This window comes from Poecile atricapillus, chromosome 8 (genome assembly GCF_030490865.1).
Source record: "Poecile atricapillus isolate bPoeAtr1 chromosome 8, bPoeAtr1.hap1, whole genome shotgun sequence".
Lineage (NCBI taxonomy): Eukaryota > Metazoa > Chordata > Aves > Passeriformes > Paridae > Poecile > Poecile atricapillus.
Window position 1 is genome coordinate 26,509,074 of NC_081256.1, and position 21,054 is coordinate 26,530,127.

The 21,054-nt window shown below is 45.4% G+C and overlaps 2 protein-coding genes across 3 annotated transcripts in view; one reads left to right on the plus strand and one right to left on the minus strand.

The window, feature by feature from the left end:
• Positions 1-312: 312 nt before the first annotated feature.
• On the plus strand, positions 313-15,911 carry DHX36 (DEAH-box helicase 36). The gene is made up of 25 exons (XM_058843764.1): positions 313-600; positions 790-911; positions 1,822-2,023; positions 2,678-2,716; positions 3,856-4,026; positions 4,513-4,592; positions 5,462-5,536; positions 5,663-5,829; positions 6,381-6,462; positions 6,889-7,029; positions 7,532-7,634; positions 7,927-8,014; positions 8,862-8,917; positions 9,023-9,087; positions 9,581-9,724; positions 10,220-10,337; positions 10,974-11,072; positions 11,380-11,553; positions 11,844-11,930; positions 12,601-12,684; positions 12,785-12,884; positions 12,967-13,057; positions 13,426-13,546; positions 14,123-14,275; positions 14,876-15,911. Exons 1-25 carry the CDS (start codon positions 397-399, stop codon positions 15,059-15,061), a joined length of 2,952 nt encoding a protein of 983 aa, XP_058699747.1. The 5' UTR covers positions 313-396; the 3' UTR covers positions 15,062-15,911.
• A 133-nt stretch (positions 15,912-16,044) lies between these two features.
• Positions 16,045-21,054, minus strand: part of ARHGEF26 (Rho guanine nucleotide exchange factor 26) — a 31,106-nt gene continuing 26,096 nt past the window's right edge. For both annotated transcript variants that reach the window (XM_058843766.1, XM_058843765.1), the window contains exon 14: positions 16,045-20,810. In XM_058843766.1, coding sequence (XP_058699749.1) covers positions 20,668-20,810 — 143 coding nt within the window. In that variant the 3' untranslated portion in view covers positions 16,045-20,667. The remainder of the gene's footprint in view (positions 20,811-21,054) is intronic.

The window sequence follows — 21,054 nt, forward strand, 5'->3', positions numbered from 1 at the left end:
ATCACTTAAAGCTCATTGGCTGCTCTTTGTTTCAAGAATTAAATCTCTCTTCTTGTTGATTAGGCCTGAAAGTATGCAAAGATCATACTTCGCATACTACATACATAAAACGATAAGAAAACGATACAAATTCCCCATTTTGTTACACACTGGCCTGTCGGGGACTGGAACCCGCACCCTGCGGGGCGGGTCAGAGCGAGGACTCGAACCCGGGTCCCAGAGGCTCGGGTTAGGTACGGCCGGGACTCGAACCGGGGTCCTTGAGCGCTGCGGGCGGGCGGGCGGAAGCGCGGCTGCGGATGAGGCGGGCGGTGGCGGCGGATGAGGCGGGGCCGCGCCGGGCCGAGCCGTGCCGGGCCGGGCTGAGCCGGCAGCTCCGCGCCGGCACCCGCGGCCATGAGCTACGAGCAGCGCCGCGACTGGGGCCGTGGCCGCGGCCGGGGCCGGGGCGGCGATGGCGGCTCTGCCTCCGCCGCCTCCTCCTCGGCGGGCGGGCCCGGCGGGCGGGGACGGCACCCCGGGCACCTGAAGGGCCGCGAGATCGGGCTGTGGTACGCCCGCAAGCAGGGCCAGAAGAGCCGGGACGCCGACCGGCAGCAGGTGAGGGACGCGGGGACGCGTTCGGGGGACGGGGGTGTGTGCCCGTGTGCCCTGGAGCTGCCCCTGGCAGAAAGCGCAGGTTTGTGGCGGTGCCGGGGGGCTCGGCAGGCTCGGGCACACACACCCCGGCTAACGCAGATGTTTGTGCACTGCTGGGGACGCTGATGGACGCTGTGCTCCCTGCCCTAGAGAGCTGTCGTGCGCATGGACGAGCGCAGGGAAGAGCAAATCGTGCAGCTGCTGAATTCTGTCCAGACTAAAAACGACAAAGAGCAAGAAGCCATGTCCTGGTGGTCCGGGGATGAAGAAGGGTAAAGAGATATAATTACCGGTTCTTTTGTTTGTATTGAATTACACAACCTTTCCATAAGCTGGCAGGAAGATGTGTCAGAAGTTATTTACCTTTATTGAGTGTATTGACTCAACAAATATTCTCCAGTTTATCCACATGTATTGTCCCACTGAGACAATGAGATGGTTGTAGTCATTGCTGTAAAACTCTTTCATTATTGCTGAGTTTGGGGTGTTAAATTTGTACTCAGACTCATAAAACTTTTAACTCATCTCAAGGCCAATGACAGTAGATATATGGGATTTTTCAGTTCCCTTGGCTTCTGGAATTACTCTTCCAGAGGTGGCTTTTGGCTTCTGTTTTCAGGTATTGTGCAGTCTTGGGATATTTGCGCAGTGTCTGAAGCAGGGTCTGTTCTGGACTCATTAAAGATTTTCAGGAACAGCTGGAATAGGCCAGTGTGCTGAAATGAGGGGATTTGGGCTCCAGTTGCTGAGGGATCCAGTTAGGGGGCAGGGGATCAAGCAGTAATTCTCGGATGTTTTGTTGCTTTGTAGCTTCATTTGGTACAAAAGAACGTGTTGTTTTTTAGATCCTGATGTCAGGTTTTTGGTGGTTGGTAGTTTGAGACTTTATTTGGTTTAATGGCTTTCACTGTAGTGACAGACCCAGAGCAGCTGTGGCTCCCCTGGATCCCTGGCAGTGTCCCAGGCCAGGCTGGACATTGGGTTTGGAACCCCTGGGACAGTGGGAGGTGTCCCTGCCATGGCAGGGGGACACTGGAGGGCTTTAAGGTCCTTCCAGCCCAAACCATTCCATCGTTCTCTGTTGCCATGCACTGTTGGTTCATTAACTGCTGGATTAACCTGCACCCTGCATGTGGCCAGGCACCGCTGGGGGAATCTGAGGTTCTTGTTCTGTGATTCCAGCCCTGCTCCAGAACAGCCTGCCAAAGTGAAACCACATGCTGTAAAAGCTCCTGTGAGACAGAGACCAGCCTGGGAAAAAACATCCCTGGATCTGGATGTGGAATATCTCTGTGAAAAAACCGAACAGGATGCTGATTTAGATGAGCAACTTAAAGAAGACTTAATGAAGAAGAGATCTGATCCCAGATATATTGAAATGCAGGTACTTTACCCTGTGTTAAGTTGAAAACTTTTCATTGGATTTTTTAAAATTAAGCTAACCTGAAAATGTAATATTTTGCAATTTACTAGAAAGTTGTCATGGTGTTACTTTTGCTAAAAAATATGTCTAGAATTCGTAAAACTCATACTTAGTAATAGAACAGTGATTAGAAATGGGAAATTACAAATTTCAGAAAGAGTTAGAAGCTGAAATTTGAGGCTGACATGTTATTTCATAGGGTGGGTTTCTCTTTCTTTTTTATGGATTGTGTTCCTGCAATTGTGTCTGAAACTGAAATCACAGCACTGGGCTCTGAAGGAATGGCCTTCAAAACAGAACAGAGGTTTTGTTTTGAACAGCCACAGACAGAAAATTGTTTTACCCTGAACACCAGTTCTCTTTTCCATACCAGGCCCTGCTCTTAACCTGTTTATACCTGCCTTATCATGTACTGAACTCTTGGGCTGAAATAATTTTTCTAAATTGAGCAAAACTGAAACCACACATGGAATTAAAGTTATTTCCCATGGGCCTGTGTTTATACAAGTGTTGCTGAGCAGTTTGTCACTATTCTGCAGTTTAGAGGTGAAATCTATCCTATTGCTTCAGTGCTGAAAAGGTGTTTAAAGAGAAACATTTTTTCTTTTTCCCCAGAGGTTCAGAGAGAAGCTCCCCTCATATGGGATGAGAGAGGTGAGTGTGTTGAGAGACTCGGTGGTGCTGTGCTCCAGAGCAGGGGAAAGCAGCTGTGCCCTGTGACAGGCAGCAAGCCTTGGTGGCCTTCAGGAAGGGGAGAAGCCTCCCAGGCTCCCACCCCAAGGGGGATTTCTTTCCACACAGTGCCAGGGGCTCTCTGACCGTGATACGGGGCTCAGTGCAGCGTTCTCATGGAAACATAACTGGCAATATCAGGGGAATACATGGCTGCTACATACAGCTCATAACAGCTCTTTCTGCCAGTTAATCTTCTAGAAGGTTCCTGGTTACTCAGATTGTTATGCTTTCTTCTGTGTATAAAATTGTGCCCTTTGTTGAACAGTTAGCCACTTCAGAATTGAATATAATGCCAATTAAGCTTTTTTAGCTTTAACCACAGATTTAATGGCTGCACTGCTGGCCCTCGGTGCCTTTAGTTTTCCAGCCACAGGATAAGGTCAGTGACAGTAGGGGCTGTTATTAATTGGTGTTAATTCTTAGGCTGATATCCCCTGGAAGCAGTAGAAATGGAGTATTCTGATGTTTGCTTTAGCAGGCTCAGTGGGTGATTAGCGAGCTCCTTCCTACAGTTCCTCTATTTGCCATCATGTCCCTTCTGTTAGCATTTGTTTCTTAAAATAGTCATACTCCCCTTAACAGTCCTTGGGGTGGGGAGAAGGAGGCTGGGAAACTGTTCCTGTTGGTACAAGAAATGTTAGAATATTGTGCTGAAAACCTTTAGTTTGTGCAGGCTTGGAGTCCAACAGGGCAAACTCTTGTGTTCAGTCTCCAATGATCTACAGGAGTTGAGCAGGAGGCAGAAAGGTTAAAAATGTATTTCAGGCTTTCATTTTAGTTCTTTTACGTTGTTTTCATAAAGGATCTAAAGTATTTAAAGCTAATGTTGAGGTTGGGTATGCTTTAAACCCTAACATGGGAAGTGCAAATGTGCAGAAATTACTTCTGTGAGGTTTAAACTAAACTTTTTTGTAGCATTACAAGAAGCATCTGAGCATTGTTTCAGCTGCTGATGCTTTGCTCATGAGTTCATCCCACTGGAGCAGAGAATTCTCAAGATTCTCTACAATCTGTTTGCAAGGACAGCACAGTAATTGCCGTGTCTTTGTGTGGGCCAGGAGCTGGTGAAGCTGATCAACAACAACCGCGTGACGGTGATCAGCGGTGAGACGGGCTGCGGGAAAACCACGCAGGTGACCCAGTTCATCCTGGACGATCACATCGAGCGTGGCCTGGGCTCCACCTGCAGGATCGTGTGCACCCAGCCCCGCAGGATCAGCGCCATCTCCGTGAGTGCCCCTTTCCTGTGCTCAGCTTTGTCCCCAGTCTGCTGCAAAGAGCCAGGCTGTCAGAGTGCCCTGCTCCGATATTCACGAGATGTGGCCGTCCACAAAGCACTGGCACTGCAGCCTCCTCCTTCCCTCACTCTAGCTCATGGGTTCTATCTGTGATTTTAATGGATTTGGGCAGTGCAAATGCCAGTTAAGATGAAAATTAATGTTGTGTCAGGCTCTCTAGAGGTGTGTTAATGAGCAGGAAAGAATCTGGCGTTCAAGTGCTCAGCAGTTGCTCTCCCTGATAGTTCAGTGTCAGAGCTCACCCTGCTGAAAGGGGAGTGTGCTGCTAATGCCAACAGGGTGTCCCTGCTCTCAGGGGAGGAGAAAAGGTGCTTTTCAAGGCATTTCTTTGTTATTTACAAACCATCTCAGTTCCAGGTGTTGCTACTGATGGGCAGCTCAGTTGCAGATCAGCCTGATTTTCTTTCTCCCCCTCAGGTGGCTGAGAGAGTGGCTGCTGAGAGGGCTGAGGGCTGTGGCAATGGCAGGAGCACTGGGTACCAGATCCGCTTGCAGAGGTGAGCAGCTCGTGGCAAGGGCCTGCTGTTAGCCCAAGGAGACAATTAAAAAAGTAATTCTAAAGAGAAATAACTGCTTTCCTGCTGATATTTCTCTCTGAAGGAATTCCTGCGAGGAAGGAATGAGGTTTCTGAATTTTAGGAAAAGGTTTGAGTGCAGTTACTGTGTTTTATGCCCTATGTGACAGTGACTGGCCTAAGTTAGGCTGTGTCTAATAAATCCTGTTTTCAACTCTTGTAGAAGGTTCCACTGTGGGCAGAAATAAAACTGATGTCCCTCATCAATGAATTTCAAGGGAAAGTGAAAATGCTGAAGGGGAGAATGCTCCAAACCATATTTCTATGGAAAGCTGTGTATTTGCTGTACATATTTATGCATCAATTCTCTGGGACCATGTAATAGGTGCAGCAACAGGAGCTTGCACAGGAAAAGCTTTCACATTTGTAGTCAGCTATAATTGAAAAATCTGAAGTGGTACCACCACAGCAGAACCCTACTGTTGAAGCAAAACTGCTGGTGAGAGGAGAGCTCAGCCCTCCCAGCATTTTAATTGGAGTCATAGAATGTGTCTGCTGTGTGTGTGAGTGTCCTCTGTGCTGAGCCTGGAGAGCTGCAGCAGGTGGGGATCTGCACCTCAGCGTGCAGGAGATGGCAAAGGGTGCCTGGCAAGTCAGGGCCTCTCCCTGCTCCATTCCCCACCCACAAAAGTGATGCAGCAGTGGCCTAATTCCTTGTTCCTGCCCTTGTGCTGTGAGTGAGGCGCATCTGCATCATGTCTGCAGTGGCACCTGCAGCTGGGGTTCAAGGTTCTAAAGTAGTTTGTTAAATACAGAAGAGAACTGAAGAGTTCTTATTGTGTCTCTTTCAGTCGGTTGCCAAGGAAACAAGGTTCAATTTTGTACTGTACCACGGGAATTGTCCTGCAGTGGCTCCAGTCAGATAAGTAAGAGCTCCTGTTTAATGAGACACTGAATGCAATTATGAAATGAGTCCTGAGCTGTTCCAATCATGGCTCTGCCTTTTATATTTTCTAAAAGCAAAAGTTTAACTTCTGCCTCTTCTATTTTAGGCACTTGTCCAGCATCAGTCATGTAGTTCTTGATGAAATCCATGAAAGAAATCTTCAATCAGATGTTTTAATGAGCATTATTAAAGATCTTCTGAATATTCGACTGGATCTGAAAGTTATACTGATGAGTGCTACTTTAAATGCAGAGAAGTTTTCTGAGTACTTTGGTAGGTGAAGTGCTTCCTAGAAATATTCCTCTTCAGTAATTTAAGCTTCTACAGTATAGTGCAGTTCTCAAATTATATAATTGATTTGTATCAAAAGAAGAAATTACTTCACTTCTACAAATATCTGCCAGCTGCTGGAGATGCAGTTTTATCTCATTACAACCCAATATTGCTTCTGGTTTTGCTTTTCAGACATGTCATGGAAACAGAATCCACAGAGTGTTTTCCTAGTGAATATTTACCATGTTTTAGCATTCTTGCTCTGAGTGGGCAAGCAGATTAAACTTTGAGTCGCTCAGTCTCCCAGCTTTTTCCAGGAGCTGGAAGCAGTTGAACATTCTGGTGTGCAGAATACTGCCTGCTGCTGCCTGTGCTTTTTTTATTCAGCAGCCTTGTTTGGGGGTGAATTTGACATCTTCCCTGACAATTGGAAATGTCCTGTAGACATGGCAGATATATTGCAGAAATAGTGAGGAATGTTTATTGCTTCTGTTCTTTCAGTGCAGTATGTCATCAGTAGTTCTAAAACCGAGTTCTGCCTCCCTCCACAGACCATTGCCCAATGATTCACATCCCTGGATTTACCTTCCCAGTGGTGGAATATCTGCTCGAAGATGTCATTGAGAAGTTGAGGCAAGTGTTTTTTCTGAACATCATTTCAGAGAGTGTTTGAGGGGGGTTTGGCTTAGTTTACATGAAGAAGTATTTTTCAACAGAAAACCTGCTAAGGGGGCCTTGAACAGTAGCTACAGGTTACTGTAGTAACAGCTGCCTGGAATGTTGGCTTGAGGGGGAGAGCAATTTTGCTTGCTGTGGTGAAATTTCAGGTCTCTAAATCAAACTAGTCTTTCTTGCCTTTCACTTTTTTCCCCTACATGTTCTCGTGCTTACTAGGGTTGGTCCCTGCTTTTGTAAGATTTCTGTCAGAAGAGGAACTCAACCATTCTTACACATGGTGTAGCTCAAGCACAGCTTATTGTCCATGGTTTGGAGAACTGTGCAGCTGCTCTAAATTCCCTCAGTTTCAAATGGAATTGTGTTTGCTCCTCCTGTGTAAAGGTACACCCCAGAGAAGATGGATCGCCGCACGCACTGGAGGAAGGGCTTCATGCAGGGCCACGTGAGCAGGCCAGAGAAGGAGGAGAAGGAGGAGATCTACAGGCAGCAGTGGCCAGGCTACCTAAGGCAGCTGCAGGGCAGGTTGGGACCAAGTTTCTCTTCTGCTTTCAGTTTTCAGGCAGCTCTGAAGTGAGAATGACAAATTAATGCTATATTGTGTTTCTGGGCTTTAATAATAGTGGCTGCTGTGGAAAATGGTGATGGAATTGCCTGTACAGTTTGCTGGCAACCAGTGAAGTGCTTTAGAGACAGCAGGATTAGCTCCCTTTGCCTCTGAGTTGTTCAGGTTAAATTTCAGTTCATTACCCAAATACAAATTGTCAGTCCCTGGCTCATCGATGAGAAGGAGAGAGGCTGTGTTCAGAGATAGTTCAGTCATGACGTGGAAATTCTTCAAGTGTTCTGAACTGACAATAATCACACTGAGCTAACTGTGGAGAGTACTTTGGAGGAGCAGGAATTGCTCAGAGAACTGAGCTGATTGGAGGTGGGTTGATGGCTGGGTGGCTCACTCAGAGCCAGGCAGCAGGAGCAGGAGTCCTGGCTTTGCAAGGGACCAGTGCCTGTGCTTTCCCTGCCACAGGTATTCAGCAAGTACAATCGATGCCCTGGAGATGATGGATGATGACAAGGTGGACCTGGACCTTGTAGCAGCACTGATCAGACACATCGTGCTGGAAGAGGAGGTACAGTGGGACTGAGCTGGGGGCAGTGACTTTGGATGGTCACACAGAAAGAAGGGAAATTTTTGTTTGCTCTTTTAAGTAAGTGAACAGCTTTGAATTACTCTTACATTCAAATAAATACAGGCAGGAAGCTCTTTTATAGAAAAAATCCCCTTGATAGACTGTTCCAGGCTGGGTCAGTGAGGTCTCAGATCTCACATGCCCACCATATATCAGTGCAAGGAGCTGGCTCTCTGTGCAGTGTGTGATGTGTTCTGACCTCTCTTCCCTTCACTGCCTCTTTTCCCCATAGGATGGTGCAATTCTGGTGTTTCTGCCTGGCTGGGATAACATCAGCACTTTGCATGAGATCTTGATGTCTCAAGTCATGTTTAAGTCAGGTAAAACCCAAACTCTGTGGGTGTTCAGTGTGCAGTGGCACTGGGGGCAGACTCCTGCATGGTGTGGCTGCGATTGCACTGGATTCATTTTTTGCCTTGTCTCCTCTCCAAAGTGTTCAGCAGTTTTTGTGTGTCTGTGGTATCTTTCCTCTGCTAACAATAACTCATTTTTCTCAGTGTGGGAGTGGCAATCGGAAAAACAATCTGACCTGCATCTTCTTCCTCTTGTCCTTTCCTGTTGCTGGGAGAACTCCCATCCAAAACTAAACTCCATTCTGTGTGTGCTGCCTCTGCACTTCATCCTTGAGCAGCTTCCCCTGCTTTGCTGATAGTTCCCCTCAGTCCTGTTGATTTGGGAAGCCTTCTTGCAGACTCTCAAGTACTCTGTGCCTGTGTGACACACTTTAACTTGTCCTTTTGCATCTCTCACATTTCCATCTCACCTTAGCTGGGCTCTTGGCTGTTCAGATGGTGACTTGCACTGTGCTTGCATGCATTCCATAGATGCAGCATTCCAGTTTATTGAAAGATTGAGTGTCAGTTTGTGCGTTAAACTTGACAAATTATTAAATAACTCCAGTATTGAAAAAGGAAGTCTAAATTGCTATACATAACTTCATATATTTTCTTGAACTCATCATGTCATAGCATCATAAAAAAGGCCTTTATACCTTTATACTTCAGAATTTGCTATTATGCTACAAATACCTGTGATCTCAGAGCAAGAAGCAGTAGCCTGACTTGCAGCCTATTTTCTCTGTTCTGCATAATTGATTTAATAGATTTTCCTGTAAAATTGGAAGTTTCTGTGCTTACACCATATCTTTTACTGATTTTTAACTTTCAGATAGGTTTATTATCATACCTTTGCATTCACTGATGCCTACTGTTAACCAGACTCAGGTATGCTTCTCTTTTATTGCAATATTTCACAACTACAAAAAAGAAAAAGAATGAAGCACATGTTTGGTTTTGGCAAAGACATAAATGGGCCCTGGATAATTACAGGTGTTCAAGAAGACCCTGCCAGGAGTGAGGAAAATCGTGATTGCAACCAATATTGCAGAGACCAGGTAAGTGCCTGCCTGCCCTGAGCCAGGAGGGCACACAGGAAGCTGTGTGTTTAACAAAAGAAATGGAAATGATAATTTAAAGTATAAACCTGTTTGATGTTCCCACAAATATGTTTCTGTGTTTTACAACACTCTGTCTTTAGAAATATTTCTAGATTAAACAGAGTTTTCCTATAATTGTTTTAAACAATTCAACAGATACATTGTTTTGAACAATTAAACTACAGGAATACTAAACAATTGCTAGAATGACTTGTACAGGATAATCTGAGCTGCCTGTCCTCTCTTCAGAATCCAAGCAGGGACTTCTGCCAGACCAAGGAGAATAAATCAGCTCTTTCTTGAGCTGCTCACTAACATAGTTTTTAATGAAATCCCAAGGACAGATTTTTGATTGCTGACTCTATTTGGGAGGGAATAAAGAGAAACCAAACCCAGTCCTAGGTCACACTTGTAAAAAGTTGCTTTTTTTTTCGTCTTTTTTTTCCAACAGCATCACAATCGATGACGTGGTGTTTGTGATAGATGGGGGGAAGATAAAGGAGACTCACTTTGACACCCAGAACAACATCAGCACCATGGCAGCAGAGTGGGTCAGCAAAGCCAATGCCAAGCAGAGGAAGGGTCGAGCAGGAAGGTAGCAACAGTGGGGTGCTTAGGGAAGTTTGGGGATGTTGAGTTTCCAGCAGTGCTGAAGGTTCTTTATTATTTGCATGTGCTGGCACTTCTGCCTCCTGTTCCTGGGCAAGGAATGATTTCCTTCTCTTCCTAGGAAGCTGAATTGACTTGTGCTGTGTTTAACTCCAGAGTTTCCCTCCTATAGAAGAATATCTTGCATTTTATTTTAATTTTTTCACTGTTCTCACACCTGATTTATGAGGCTGATACAGTAAAGTGGAAATGGTGTAAAAATTAATTTCTGTGTTCTCTATGCCTTTTTCCTGCTGATGGCTCTGTGTTTCAGAAGACTGACATGGCTTTTACAATTGAATGCACTTCAGTTCTAATTCCTTGAGCAGTTTTGGGAAGCTCTTTGTAAGCAAACAGAACCATAATGTCGCAGTTTCATAGGGGAAAGAAACCCCCAACAAGTGACCAAACTCCAAAGAATTGTTTCTTTAAATGATTGCAGAGTTCAGCCAGGCCACTGTTACCACTTGTACAACGGACTGCGTGCCAGCCTCCTGGATGATTATCAGCTACCAGAGATCCTGAGGACACCCTTGGAAGAGCTCTGCTTACAGATCAAGGTAAATGGAGGAATCTTCAAATATATTTATTATCTACTTTTCCATTGGGATGAGTGGTTGAGAGAGTAAGTTAATGCAACTGTGAGCTTAGGGTTGTTAAACCAAAATTCTGTTACACCAGAAATGCAGTATATTTAGCCAATAATTACAGCAACTTTTGTAAATGCACACTTGTATCTGGGTGCATCAGGGGAAACAGAATTATCTGGTATCAATAAAAGGTGAAGTCCACTAACAAAAATTTGGGCTGTGCTGACCCCCAAATATCACATACCATTCAATCAGAGAATCTTCAGTGAGAATGCCAGTGAGTCAATTTATGTGATTTCTTAAAGGAATTTTAATACAAAGTAGTTTTAGAACTGGTGTGAATTTCCCTTTTTGACAGTTTGCATTGAATTCCTTATGCAAGCAGAAGGAATGCCATGTATGTGTGAACTGAATGAAGAGTAGATCCTTCTGCTACAAATTTCATCACTAATACATTGTTTTTGTCCCAAGTTTTTAACTAAAGAAATTCCAACTCAAGCTGTGAATTACTCACACTATTTCAATGAGTGTGGTTACTGCTAACCAATTTTAGGCAACAGTCTTTTCTCTGGTTGTTGTAGGCTTTTGTTGTGATTTTTCTTTCAGATCCTGAAGCTTGGTGGAATTGCCAATTTTCTGAGCAAACTGATGGACCCCCCGTCTCGTGATGCTGTGATGTTGGCCATAAATCACCTCATGGAGCTGGTAGGGCGTTGCTTCATGTGCAGGATTGTGTGTTCAGAGCTGTGGCACTGTGCTGCCAGGCAGCTCTGGCCATTGCACCCCTTGTCCTTTATGTCATTGTTCCCTTGGCTGCTGGGCAAGGAGAGGTTCATGGCACCTTTGTTCTGCTTGCTGCAGTGATGACTGTAGAAATGAATTGTAGCCATAAATAGGAACATCTGGTTTGGATGTTGGTGGCTGATATCCGTGTACCAGTGGCTTTTCCAAGGAAATCCTCCCCATTTCACATGGCATGTTTGTTCTTTCCTTTGTGCCCTTGTTGTGGCAGAATGCTCTGGACAGGCAGGAGGAGCTGACTCCCCTGGGTGTCCACCTGGCACGGCTGCCCGTGGAGCCACACATCGGGAAGATGATCCTGTTTGGAGCCTTGTTCTGCTGCCTGGACCCCGTGCTGACCATTGCAGCTAGCCTCAGCTTCAAGGACCCTTTTGTCATCCCTCTGGTAAAGTCTCACAGATGACAATTCCATGTAGGAGTTTAAGAATCTCAGGAGGATTCTGGGACTTAGTGAGGTGTTAGAGTTTAAGAGCACTTTCATTAATGTCATGGTAATTACATTTTTACTAGTGAGATTGCCCTTGCATACTATGAGTTAGCATTTTTCCTGTGGAGTATTGGAAATAACTATAATTTTCATGTGTTACATACAAAGTACTGCTGTACAGATGTAACTGAATTTGGAAAAGAGAACTGTCATGTCAGTCTGGATATTATATAGGTTCTGATTTTTAGGGCAAAGAGAAAATCGCAGATGCAAGAAGAAAAGAGCTGTCAAAGAACTCGAAGAGCGACCATCTGACTGTGGTGAATGCTTTCACTGTAAGCATGTTTTTGTGTGGGTTTTATTTATTTTCTAGAATTTTAATTTGGATAATATAGATGATCCTAAGGGAGAAGCTGATTAGTTTTTGCTTTGTAGGCTTTTTTTTGGCTTCTACAGGAACATAAAACCAAACTGATTTTCACCTAATTGGTGTTGCATAATCTTGTCTCCAGGCTCAGTAACCTGATTTCTGGTGGACAAGTCTGAAAAGGACAAAGGAAACAAGGTGTTACAGTTACCTTGCTGCAGGTTGTGAATTAAGTTGTTCATTCTTGTCTTTCTGGGCTCTACAAGAGGCTGAAGCCAACTTCAGAAGTGTTGGACATTGTGGTGTATTGTGTTGGGGTGAGGAGAGGAGGAAATAAATGGCCTGGAAACACAGTTACTGCCCAGAACTGCTAAATACAACCAAGGGTGCTCTGGCAAACACAGCCAGGTGTCACTGCCTGCCAGGGAAAAAGCAAGGCTGTGATTCAGCGTGTTGTGAAGTTGTGTTTTTCTGCACTGTGGTGTGTGCACATATACAGAGAGATGAAAGGATTTACTTGCTCCCTGGCAGGGAACCTGTGACAGTTGTTTGTTGACCTCCAGTTTTCAGTGTCCCTAAGTTTGTAGTGTGTGTTCCCTTCCAAACAAACACCTTGGAACTGTGGTTCTCGTTCCTAGGGCTGGGAAGAGGCTCGGAGTTGTGGCTTCAGGAATGAGAAGGACTATTGCTGGGAATATTTCCTGTCCTCAAATACCATGCAGGTAAGAGCATCCTGCCAGGTGCAGACAGGATCCCGTGTGTGGGGAAGAGGCAGAGCCTTTGGCACAGCATCATTCTGGGACAATTTCTGTTGTTTCCTAGATGCTGCATAACATGAAAGGACAGTTTGCTGAGCATCTCCTTGCAGCTGGGTTTGTGAATAGCAGAAACCCCAAGGATCCCAAATCTAACACCAACTCAGGTAACTGTGGAGGAAAAGGAATTTATCCCAGCTGAAATCTCAGCTTGCAGAGCTGCCTCACTTATTTTGCTGTCTTCTGCAGGTAATGAGAAGCTGCTCAAAGCAGTCATCTGTGCTGGCCTCTATCCCAAAGTGGCAAAGATCCGGCCCAGCTTCAGCAAAAAGAGAAAAATGTGAGGGTTTGGTTTAATCTTGGATTGTATTCGGGGTGTTTTCTACATGGCATAATTTGGCAAGGTGAAGCAGTGGCCTGAGTGCATGAATGAATCTCACTTTAGAGTTTGAGTCATGGCTGTACATTACTTCCTCTGAGAAGGGTGGGATTGTTGATTTTTTAACATCTGGATTCTTGCTAACACCTGAAATAATTTGTGTGCCCTTACCATGCCATGGATAATGTTACAACATCTCAGAAGCATTGCTTGAAAGGGGTTCAAACACTGTCACTCCTGGTTATTTGGGAAGAGAGACCCCAGGGATCCTGGTCTGTTGATTTATCACTTCTTGTACTATCAGACTTTTCGTTGTTTTTTCTTTGAAGGGTTAAAGTTTGCACCAAGACAGATGGATCAGTTAATATCCATCCCAAATCGGTGAACGTGGAGGAAACCGAGTTCCATTACAACTGGCTCGTGTACCATTTGAAGATGAGGACCAGCAGCGTGAGTCAGAGCTGTGCTTGTGGGATTTATTTATTGTCCTTTTTTCAGTGAGGCTGGATCAGGGTTCAGAGGGGATGAGAACAGCCTTTGTTCTGTGCCCTTCCTGTCCTGGGCCATTCCTTGTACACCCCATCAGATTATGTCCTTTGTGATACTGGGGGTATTGTACCACAAATGGTGAACTTCTTTTGTTTACTTCTTGGGGTTTTTTTTTTGGAGGATTTGGGGTTTTTGAAGGTCTGGCAATAACAGGTGTAATTTTTTTTATTTTAGTTTATTTTTTTTTTATTTCAATCCAATCTTAACACTTCTAGATATGCTGACATTTTTTCCTCTCATTGTTATGAAGCATCTGGTTTGATTTCACCACTGTGTGAAAGGCTGGAAGACTTGGGACGATTTTTGCCCTCGTTCAATCTGATTTCATGTAACTTTTTGTGAACTGAGTTGCTTCATGCATCTTCAGAATTTGTAACTGAGTAAGGAACTTCTGGAATTCTGTAGGAGTCTCATTAAGCATTACTGAGGGCACTTGAGATATTTTGAGGGTGATCAGACAATTCTGTTGTTGTGCAGATTTACCTGTATGACTGTACGGAGGTGTCTCCATACTGCCTCTTGTTCTTTGGAGGGGATATATCCATTCAGAAGGATAAGGACCAGGACACCATCGCTGTGGATGAGTGGATTGTTTTCCAGTCTCCAGAAAAAATAGCAAACTTGGTCAAGGTGACTGTTTCAAAATCATGTACCTGGAAAGCTCAGTGTAACATTGGTTCTACTTATACACTTAATCTAGATTTGATATTCCTTTGTGCCTGTTGATTCCTCACTCAGGGAGATCATGTTTGAAATGCACTCCTGTCGAGCAGTTCAAGCACACAAAGTAAACAAAAGAGATTTAATTTTGCTGAGAAGCTGTAGGATGACTTGGTCAATCCAGGAAATATCCACATGGATATGGAAATTCCTCAGTTAATAGTAATGGATTCCATAGAACTGTTTAATTTTAGATCCCTGAAATCATACCTGACTCTTTTTTCATTTTATTTTTATTTTAAGCCAGTCTTTTTAATCCTGAAATAGTCAACTAAGTGCTGGGGGGGCTGTTAGAGGCATCACATCCAGAGTTGGTAGTCTCTCATCAAAGAGACAGAGTTTTAAGAGACAGTGTTTGATCCTGAGAACAGCAATGTGGAAATGAACTGATGGGAGAGGAGCGGGTGTAAAGGTCAGGAGAGCAGAGGGCCCGAGGCACTGGAACCTCTCCGTTGACGCTGTGTGTAGCTCTAACTGCCCATCTCTTTCCTTTTTCACAACACTTTCCAGAAACTGAGACAAGAACTTGATGATCTTCTACAAGAAAAAATAGAAAACCCCCATCCCGTGGACTGGAATGATATTAAATGCAGGGATACAGCAGTGCTGACAGCTATTATAGACTTAATCACCACGCAGGAGAACGAGGGCGTCAGGAACTTCGCGCCGCGGTTCCAGGGCGAGCGCTACAGCTGACACACTTCACCCAGGCCAGCCCAGTCGCCTTCTTTTTTATAGCATTTCTTTAGCTAGAGGAACAACTTTTGTAGGGTAAGCTGGTAATCTCCTCATCCTGAGGAGCAGTTATTCGGAGCTAGTTGGCAGTATGTGCACGTGCATGTGTTCTGTGCTCGGTGTAGCTTTGTGAGGGAGAGAACGGCAGTTGTTGGGTGGTGTAAAGTTCTTGTCCTGCTGTAGCTGTTTTCTTTGGGATTTTTACCCATCAGGTTACAAATATTAAAAACAACCTGCTAAAATACTGCTTAGTAATACCTAAACTGTTTTGGGTTTTTTTTTTAATGGGGTGCGGTAATTATACTTGCTGTGTTATTCCAGCTGTGCAGCAGTCTGCTCACCAACACTTCCACAGAAGATAATTACAGCTTAATTAAACTAAACTTGAAAACACATGTTGAATTTGTATGGTGGGAGGAAACAATCTTCAGAAATTATTCTCCTTTTCTGCATTTCATCCCATTCAATTAATCTTCCTTTGCTTTCTGTCCCCATCCATCATCACTACTGACTGAAATTACAGATTACAGAAAGCATGGTTAGATAAAAGTCATGTTGGGTTATATGTTAAGGTTTCATTTCATTTGAGTTGTTCTTTTGGTTTTTTTTAAGAAGTTCATGTATGGGTTATAGTATTCCATTAAGAATCTTTTTTTGCAAGTCTTATTTCAACTGTTCTCAGTGTTTTGAATGTTGTTCTGTTTTGAATGATCTCCAGCTATGGGAGAATATTTGAATAACAAAGTTTGTTAAGGATTTTGAGGCTTATCCTTGAGAAAAAAAAGCCTGGAAATAGAACTTTTCTCCCTTCTTTGGTGTTTTGTTCATTTTTTTTCTTTGCAAAAATAACCTTAATCATCAGCAGGAGGATTTATGCGCTTTTTCCCGAAGAAAGCAGAGCAGCTCAGGTGAAACTTGTAAGTGGAAGTTACTGGCTAGGCGGTGCTTTCCATTGGGTTAACAAGGGATGGAGGGTGTCAAGCTCCTCACTGCCAGCTGCACTACACTAACACATCGTTTAACCCCCCTGCCCACCTCCAGCGACTGTTCCACCCTCAGGTGTTTTAAATGAGGAGGCGGAGGAGGAGAATCGCCCCGCTCCGGGGGTTGGGGATGCCGGAGGGAGTCTGAGGAGAGGGAAAAGAGACCCCGGCGGCCCCGGGGAGGGAGGAGCCAGGCCCGGAGCGTTCTCCGGGGGCCAGCGGGGCTGTGAGGGCAGCGAGCCTGCGGCAGGACCGGGCGGGGACAGCTCCGGGACCCGCCGGGGCTCGGCTCAGCGGGGCTGTGGGGGCCCGGAGGCTGCGGCAGGACCGGGCGGGGACGGCTCCGGGACCCTCCGCTCCGAGGAGGCTTGCTGGAGGTAAGCCCCGGATTCAAAGGGGAGAGAAAAGGGGACTACATTGGTGATAACTGTGTGGAAATGAGAACGAAATAATTTGTAGTGCGGAATTTGTGTGCTGGAAACAATGGGCGTCGCTGGGGCAGGAGGGAACAAAATGGCGCCCTGTCCTGAGGGGCGGCGCTGAGCCCGGGCTGGGCGGGCTGCTCTGCCTCACAAATCGGTGCTTTATTGAGGAAAAATCAGTGCTTTATTGAGGAAAAAGAGGCCGTGGTGCTGCTATTGGTGTAGCTGAATTAAATGTAACAAAATACAAGCTGGCACATGGTATCTGCATTATTCTCCTTGTTAATGATTTTTGCAGTACTTAGAAGACATGATGGCTAATTTCTTAATAACGCAAAAGGAAATGGCAATGGTAGAGCCTAGATAAGAATTGTAGTTTCAATTGAAGATTAATTCCCTCAAACATTGTGGAGGCTCAGGGTCAGCAGTGGTGTGAGGGCCGACCCCAGAAGAAACGCTCAGAGAGGGGGTCACAGGTAGAGGTTAGAAGTTATTGAACTGTAAATAGCGATACTGCTGTACTTTTTTACAGTGCTTAAAGCACACAGCCTAGCATACTCTTCTATGCACGAAGGTACCAGAAACTTCTGTGTTCTTCAGAGTTTGCAAATGAGCATAAATGGTAGGGGTGCTGGCTTCGGGTTAATTTTTCCTTGCTAGTGTGTGTGATGCTGTGTTTGGATTTTAGTGTTATTCCAGGTATGGCTGAGCAAGCCCAGGGTCTGTGGTGGCCCAGGGCTGTGCAGGGGCCACAGCCAGGACAGCTGACCCTGCCTGCCCCCTGGGATGTCCCAGGCCATCATGCTCAGGATAAAGCAGGGAAGGGGGGATGTTCGGAGTGCTGCCATTTGTCCTCTCAAGTCTGCATTCTGTGCACAGAGCTGGGGCTGGCTGAACATCCACCTGCCTTCAGGAAGCGGGGAATTAATTCCTTGGTTTGCTTTGCTTGCACATGCAGCTATTGTTTTAAACTCTCTTTATCCCAACTCATGATTTCTCTCACTTTGCCCCTTACTCCCCATCCTGCTGTGGGGATGAGCTGCAAACCAGGCTTTAACCACCACATCAGGTTATTAAGATGTTGAAGAGGTAAGGCTGATGTAAGGTTTGTAGCTTGGCTTCTAAACAGCCAGCCCAAGACAAAGAGTGGTCAAGGTCATGTTGTACTTAATGAAGTCTGCTTCTCTCTTAGTTACTAGCACCTTCTAGAACTCTGGGTTATGGAATGTAACAATTCAGTGATGTAGTAAATTCTGCTGCCCTCATGTTATCTCCAGTTTGCCTAAATGATGAAGTTTTGATACAGCTGTTGAAAATAATTTGCAGATCAAAGCAGGTAATGCCTTAGAGTTCCTTAACCTTGGCTGAGGCAAAGATTTACTGTTTATTTCCAACACTTGTGTTCTATACACTTGTTTTACCTATGTGTGTTACTTTAGAAACAAAATATACCTGGGAAGCCCAGAAACTTCTGTGAGTATATTTTGTTGATCCAGGATTTGAAATGTGAGTATGATGCTGAGCAGACTGTGCTTTCTCAGCATGTGTAGGGTGACCAAAGTTGTCCTTTTTTTTACCTTATTATGTTCAGTAAATTAGCTTTGCATAGTGGAAACAAATGTGCTCTTTGCCCTGGAAGTCAATAACAACACTGTATCACAATATTTATTAAACATCAGCAGATACAGATGTATTTGTTATGTTGCAGGGCTGGTATACAGCAGCAGAAAGGACAGTACCCAAACGTGTTCTTAGGTGTGCCATGACTGCCAGGTAAAGTCAGGTGGGGACTGGATTTCTGAACAGGTGCCCATGTGGAGCCACCAGACATGCAGGCACCTCGACTCACTTGGAGATGGCATTTGGGCAACTGAGAGCCTTTTGGCAATTTGCTTCCTGATTAGCGAATTTACAGAAGGAAGGGGACACACATTCCATGTCTTGCAAAAATGAGAGCTGATTTTACAGTAATAAACTCCCAGCTGACTTCTGTCATTGCTGGGCTTCTAATTAAAAAGGAGGTACTGGTGTAAAGCACACCCCCAGTTAAAAAGTGTGTCTGTGTGTTCAGAGTGCACAGGACTTGGGTTTTCAGCTGATTTCCTTTGCAATAGCAGTGCTAATAGAGAAGTCAGTGTTAAAAACTTTTTCTTTTTTTTTTTTTTTTTTGCTAATGAAAATAGTGTGGAGTGGCTGAGCTCCTCTGCTGGGCTCCAGGGACAGGAGGCTGGGGAATAACAGTTAAAGCTGGGGTTTGGGCTGGGCACAAGGAGGCAGAGCTGCCCTGGGGAAGGCACAGCCCCTGGAACTGGCGCCCTGCAGAGGTGGGGATGTGGCTCTGAGGGTGTTTAAGAGCACTCAGGAACGGGATTTAACACTGGATCAGCCCTGAGGGGGTTGGACTGCACATGGTTGTAGGTCCCTTCCAGATGAACTGTGCCAAACCCTCTGGGAAATGAAGACTTTTCCCATCTCCCTCTTAAAAGGTGTCTCAGCAAGGAGATGCTGTCCCAGGCCCATTGCTCCAAGACCAACAAATAAATGGGATCTCTGACAGATGAAGCAGGACACAGGAGGGTGCTGTTCATCTTACAGAACAGGAAAAATTAAATTACCAGTGTTTACTGAAGAGATTTGTCTGACAAAAATTACAACAGCAACTGGCAGCTTTATGGCATTTTACAAAAACGCAAAACTTTTTTTTAGTAAGGATTTAAAAGCATTTTATTGATTGTTGTCCTATAAAATCATAGAAGTCTTTTAATTCCTGAAGAACTGTGTCCAACAATAGGAAAAATGAAAAATGTCTTTACAAAACATTACAGCATTTTTGGAAAAACTAGGTATGAAAAATATATACAGTGTATTAAAAAAATCTGAATAAAATTAATGCCTGGATTTATACATTCAGTTGTGTTAAACATCTGCAAGTATACAATAAAATTTGTTAAAATGCTAGCAGTATTTTAACTATGTTAAATAAGGCTTTGTTCAATTTACAGTTTCTCTCATTACTATTTTATCAGTCCACTTATAAATTAATTTGCGAGGCTGTATGTATAACCACTGTCACACTGTCTAGATAAGTATTTTTGTACAAAATTACTGTCTTCCTAATGTAGTTTAAATTATTAGAGCTACACATCTTTATGAACACCCAATTCACTCACCACTCAAATCAGCATCTTGCAGGATAAAAACCAGCATATTCCTCCCCTTTGCAGAGGCTGGGGAAGGCAACAAGAAGAAAGCCTTGGTACTACAAGTTGTCTCCTCATTTCTAGTGAGCAGTTTCCACACTGCTGAGGCAGCAGCTGGTCCTTAAAAGGGAGGGTTTTATCATACAGACTCTCACCTGTCCAGCCACGGGCCCGGAATGCTGCTCACCCTTGAGGGCATTTGTTCCCCGAGCAGTCAGTGCATTTCATGTTCTCATCACACCGCTGCTCTGAAGCACTGAGTGAAGTGCAAGACCTCCTCAGCCCTGAGGAAAGCAGAAACCACTGCCCACTTGCAGCAGTTCCTCTGCAGTAAAATACCTGTGCTAAGATGGAGCAGCAGCACTGACTCTGTGGAGTCTGGTACCTTTCTCTGGCTTTCAGAAATCCTCTGCCCACAGCAGGCCGTGGAGCCAGTCTGAGCGGCCTCATGGAGGCACAGCTGCAGATTCCTCATCGAGACTGTGCCAGCTCTGCCTGTGCCAGCCTGGGGCCAGCCCTGGATTTGCACTGCACAGGTAGGTCAGCCTTTACAGAGTACAGAGCTCGTCCCTCGAGTGCAGGTGTCACACGTGCTGACACGAGGGCAAGTGTCCTGGAACAGCAGCTGGGGCTGAAGCACTGCAGCTCCTCAGGAGCAGGACACCCCAGCACTGCTGCACACTGCCAGCTCCACGTGTGGGGCCAGGGGACCCAGGCCCCTGCAGAGTTCTGGGGCTGAAAACAAGTTCAGATGCTCCAAAGCAGATGGAGCAGGAGTGTAAGGAGGCAGGAGCTGCAGAAGAGTGCTCAGGACACTGCTGCAAGGTGCTGCTGGTGGGGCCAGGGCTCAGTTTGGAGCTGCCGGAGCCAGCACGAGGCTCCATTGTGCTGCTGCTGGGTTGTGGCTCCGCTGTCCCCTGTCCCAGCCAGAGCAGCCCCCAGGGTGGGGGGTGAGGATGAGGCTACACGTTGGTTTCCAGCCCTAGCAGGCGTCCCATGCGCTCCATGTTCTTGTCCAGGGTGGCCCTGCAGGTGATTTCCTTGGCACACTCGGAGGGGAACCAGCCCCTCTGACCGTCCCGCAGCCGCTCCCCTTCGTACCAGCCTGCAGGGAAGGGACAACAGTGACACCTCTGCCCCTGACCCCACCCCTGGCTGGTGGCACTGAGGTGACCCAGCTGGCATCACATACATTCTGCACTTGCCTTGACTGGGAATCAAGGACCAGTTTAGGATAGCTTTGGCAGATGTTTTTAATACAGCCAGACTGGGAAAAAAATAATCTCTGCAAAGTATTGAACAATTTAACCATCTTTCTTGTCATTCAAATATAGTTTGAAGTGATGCTA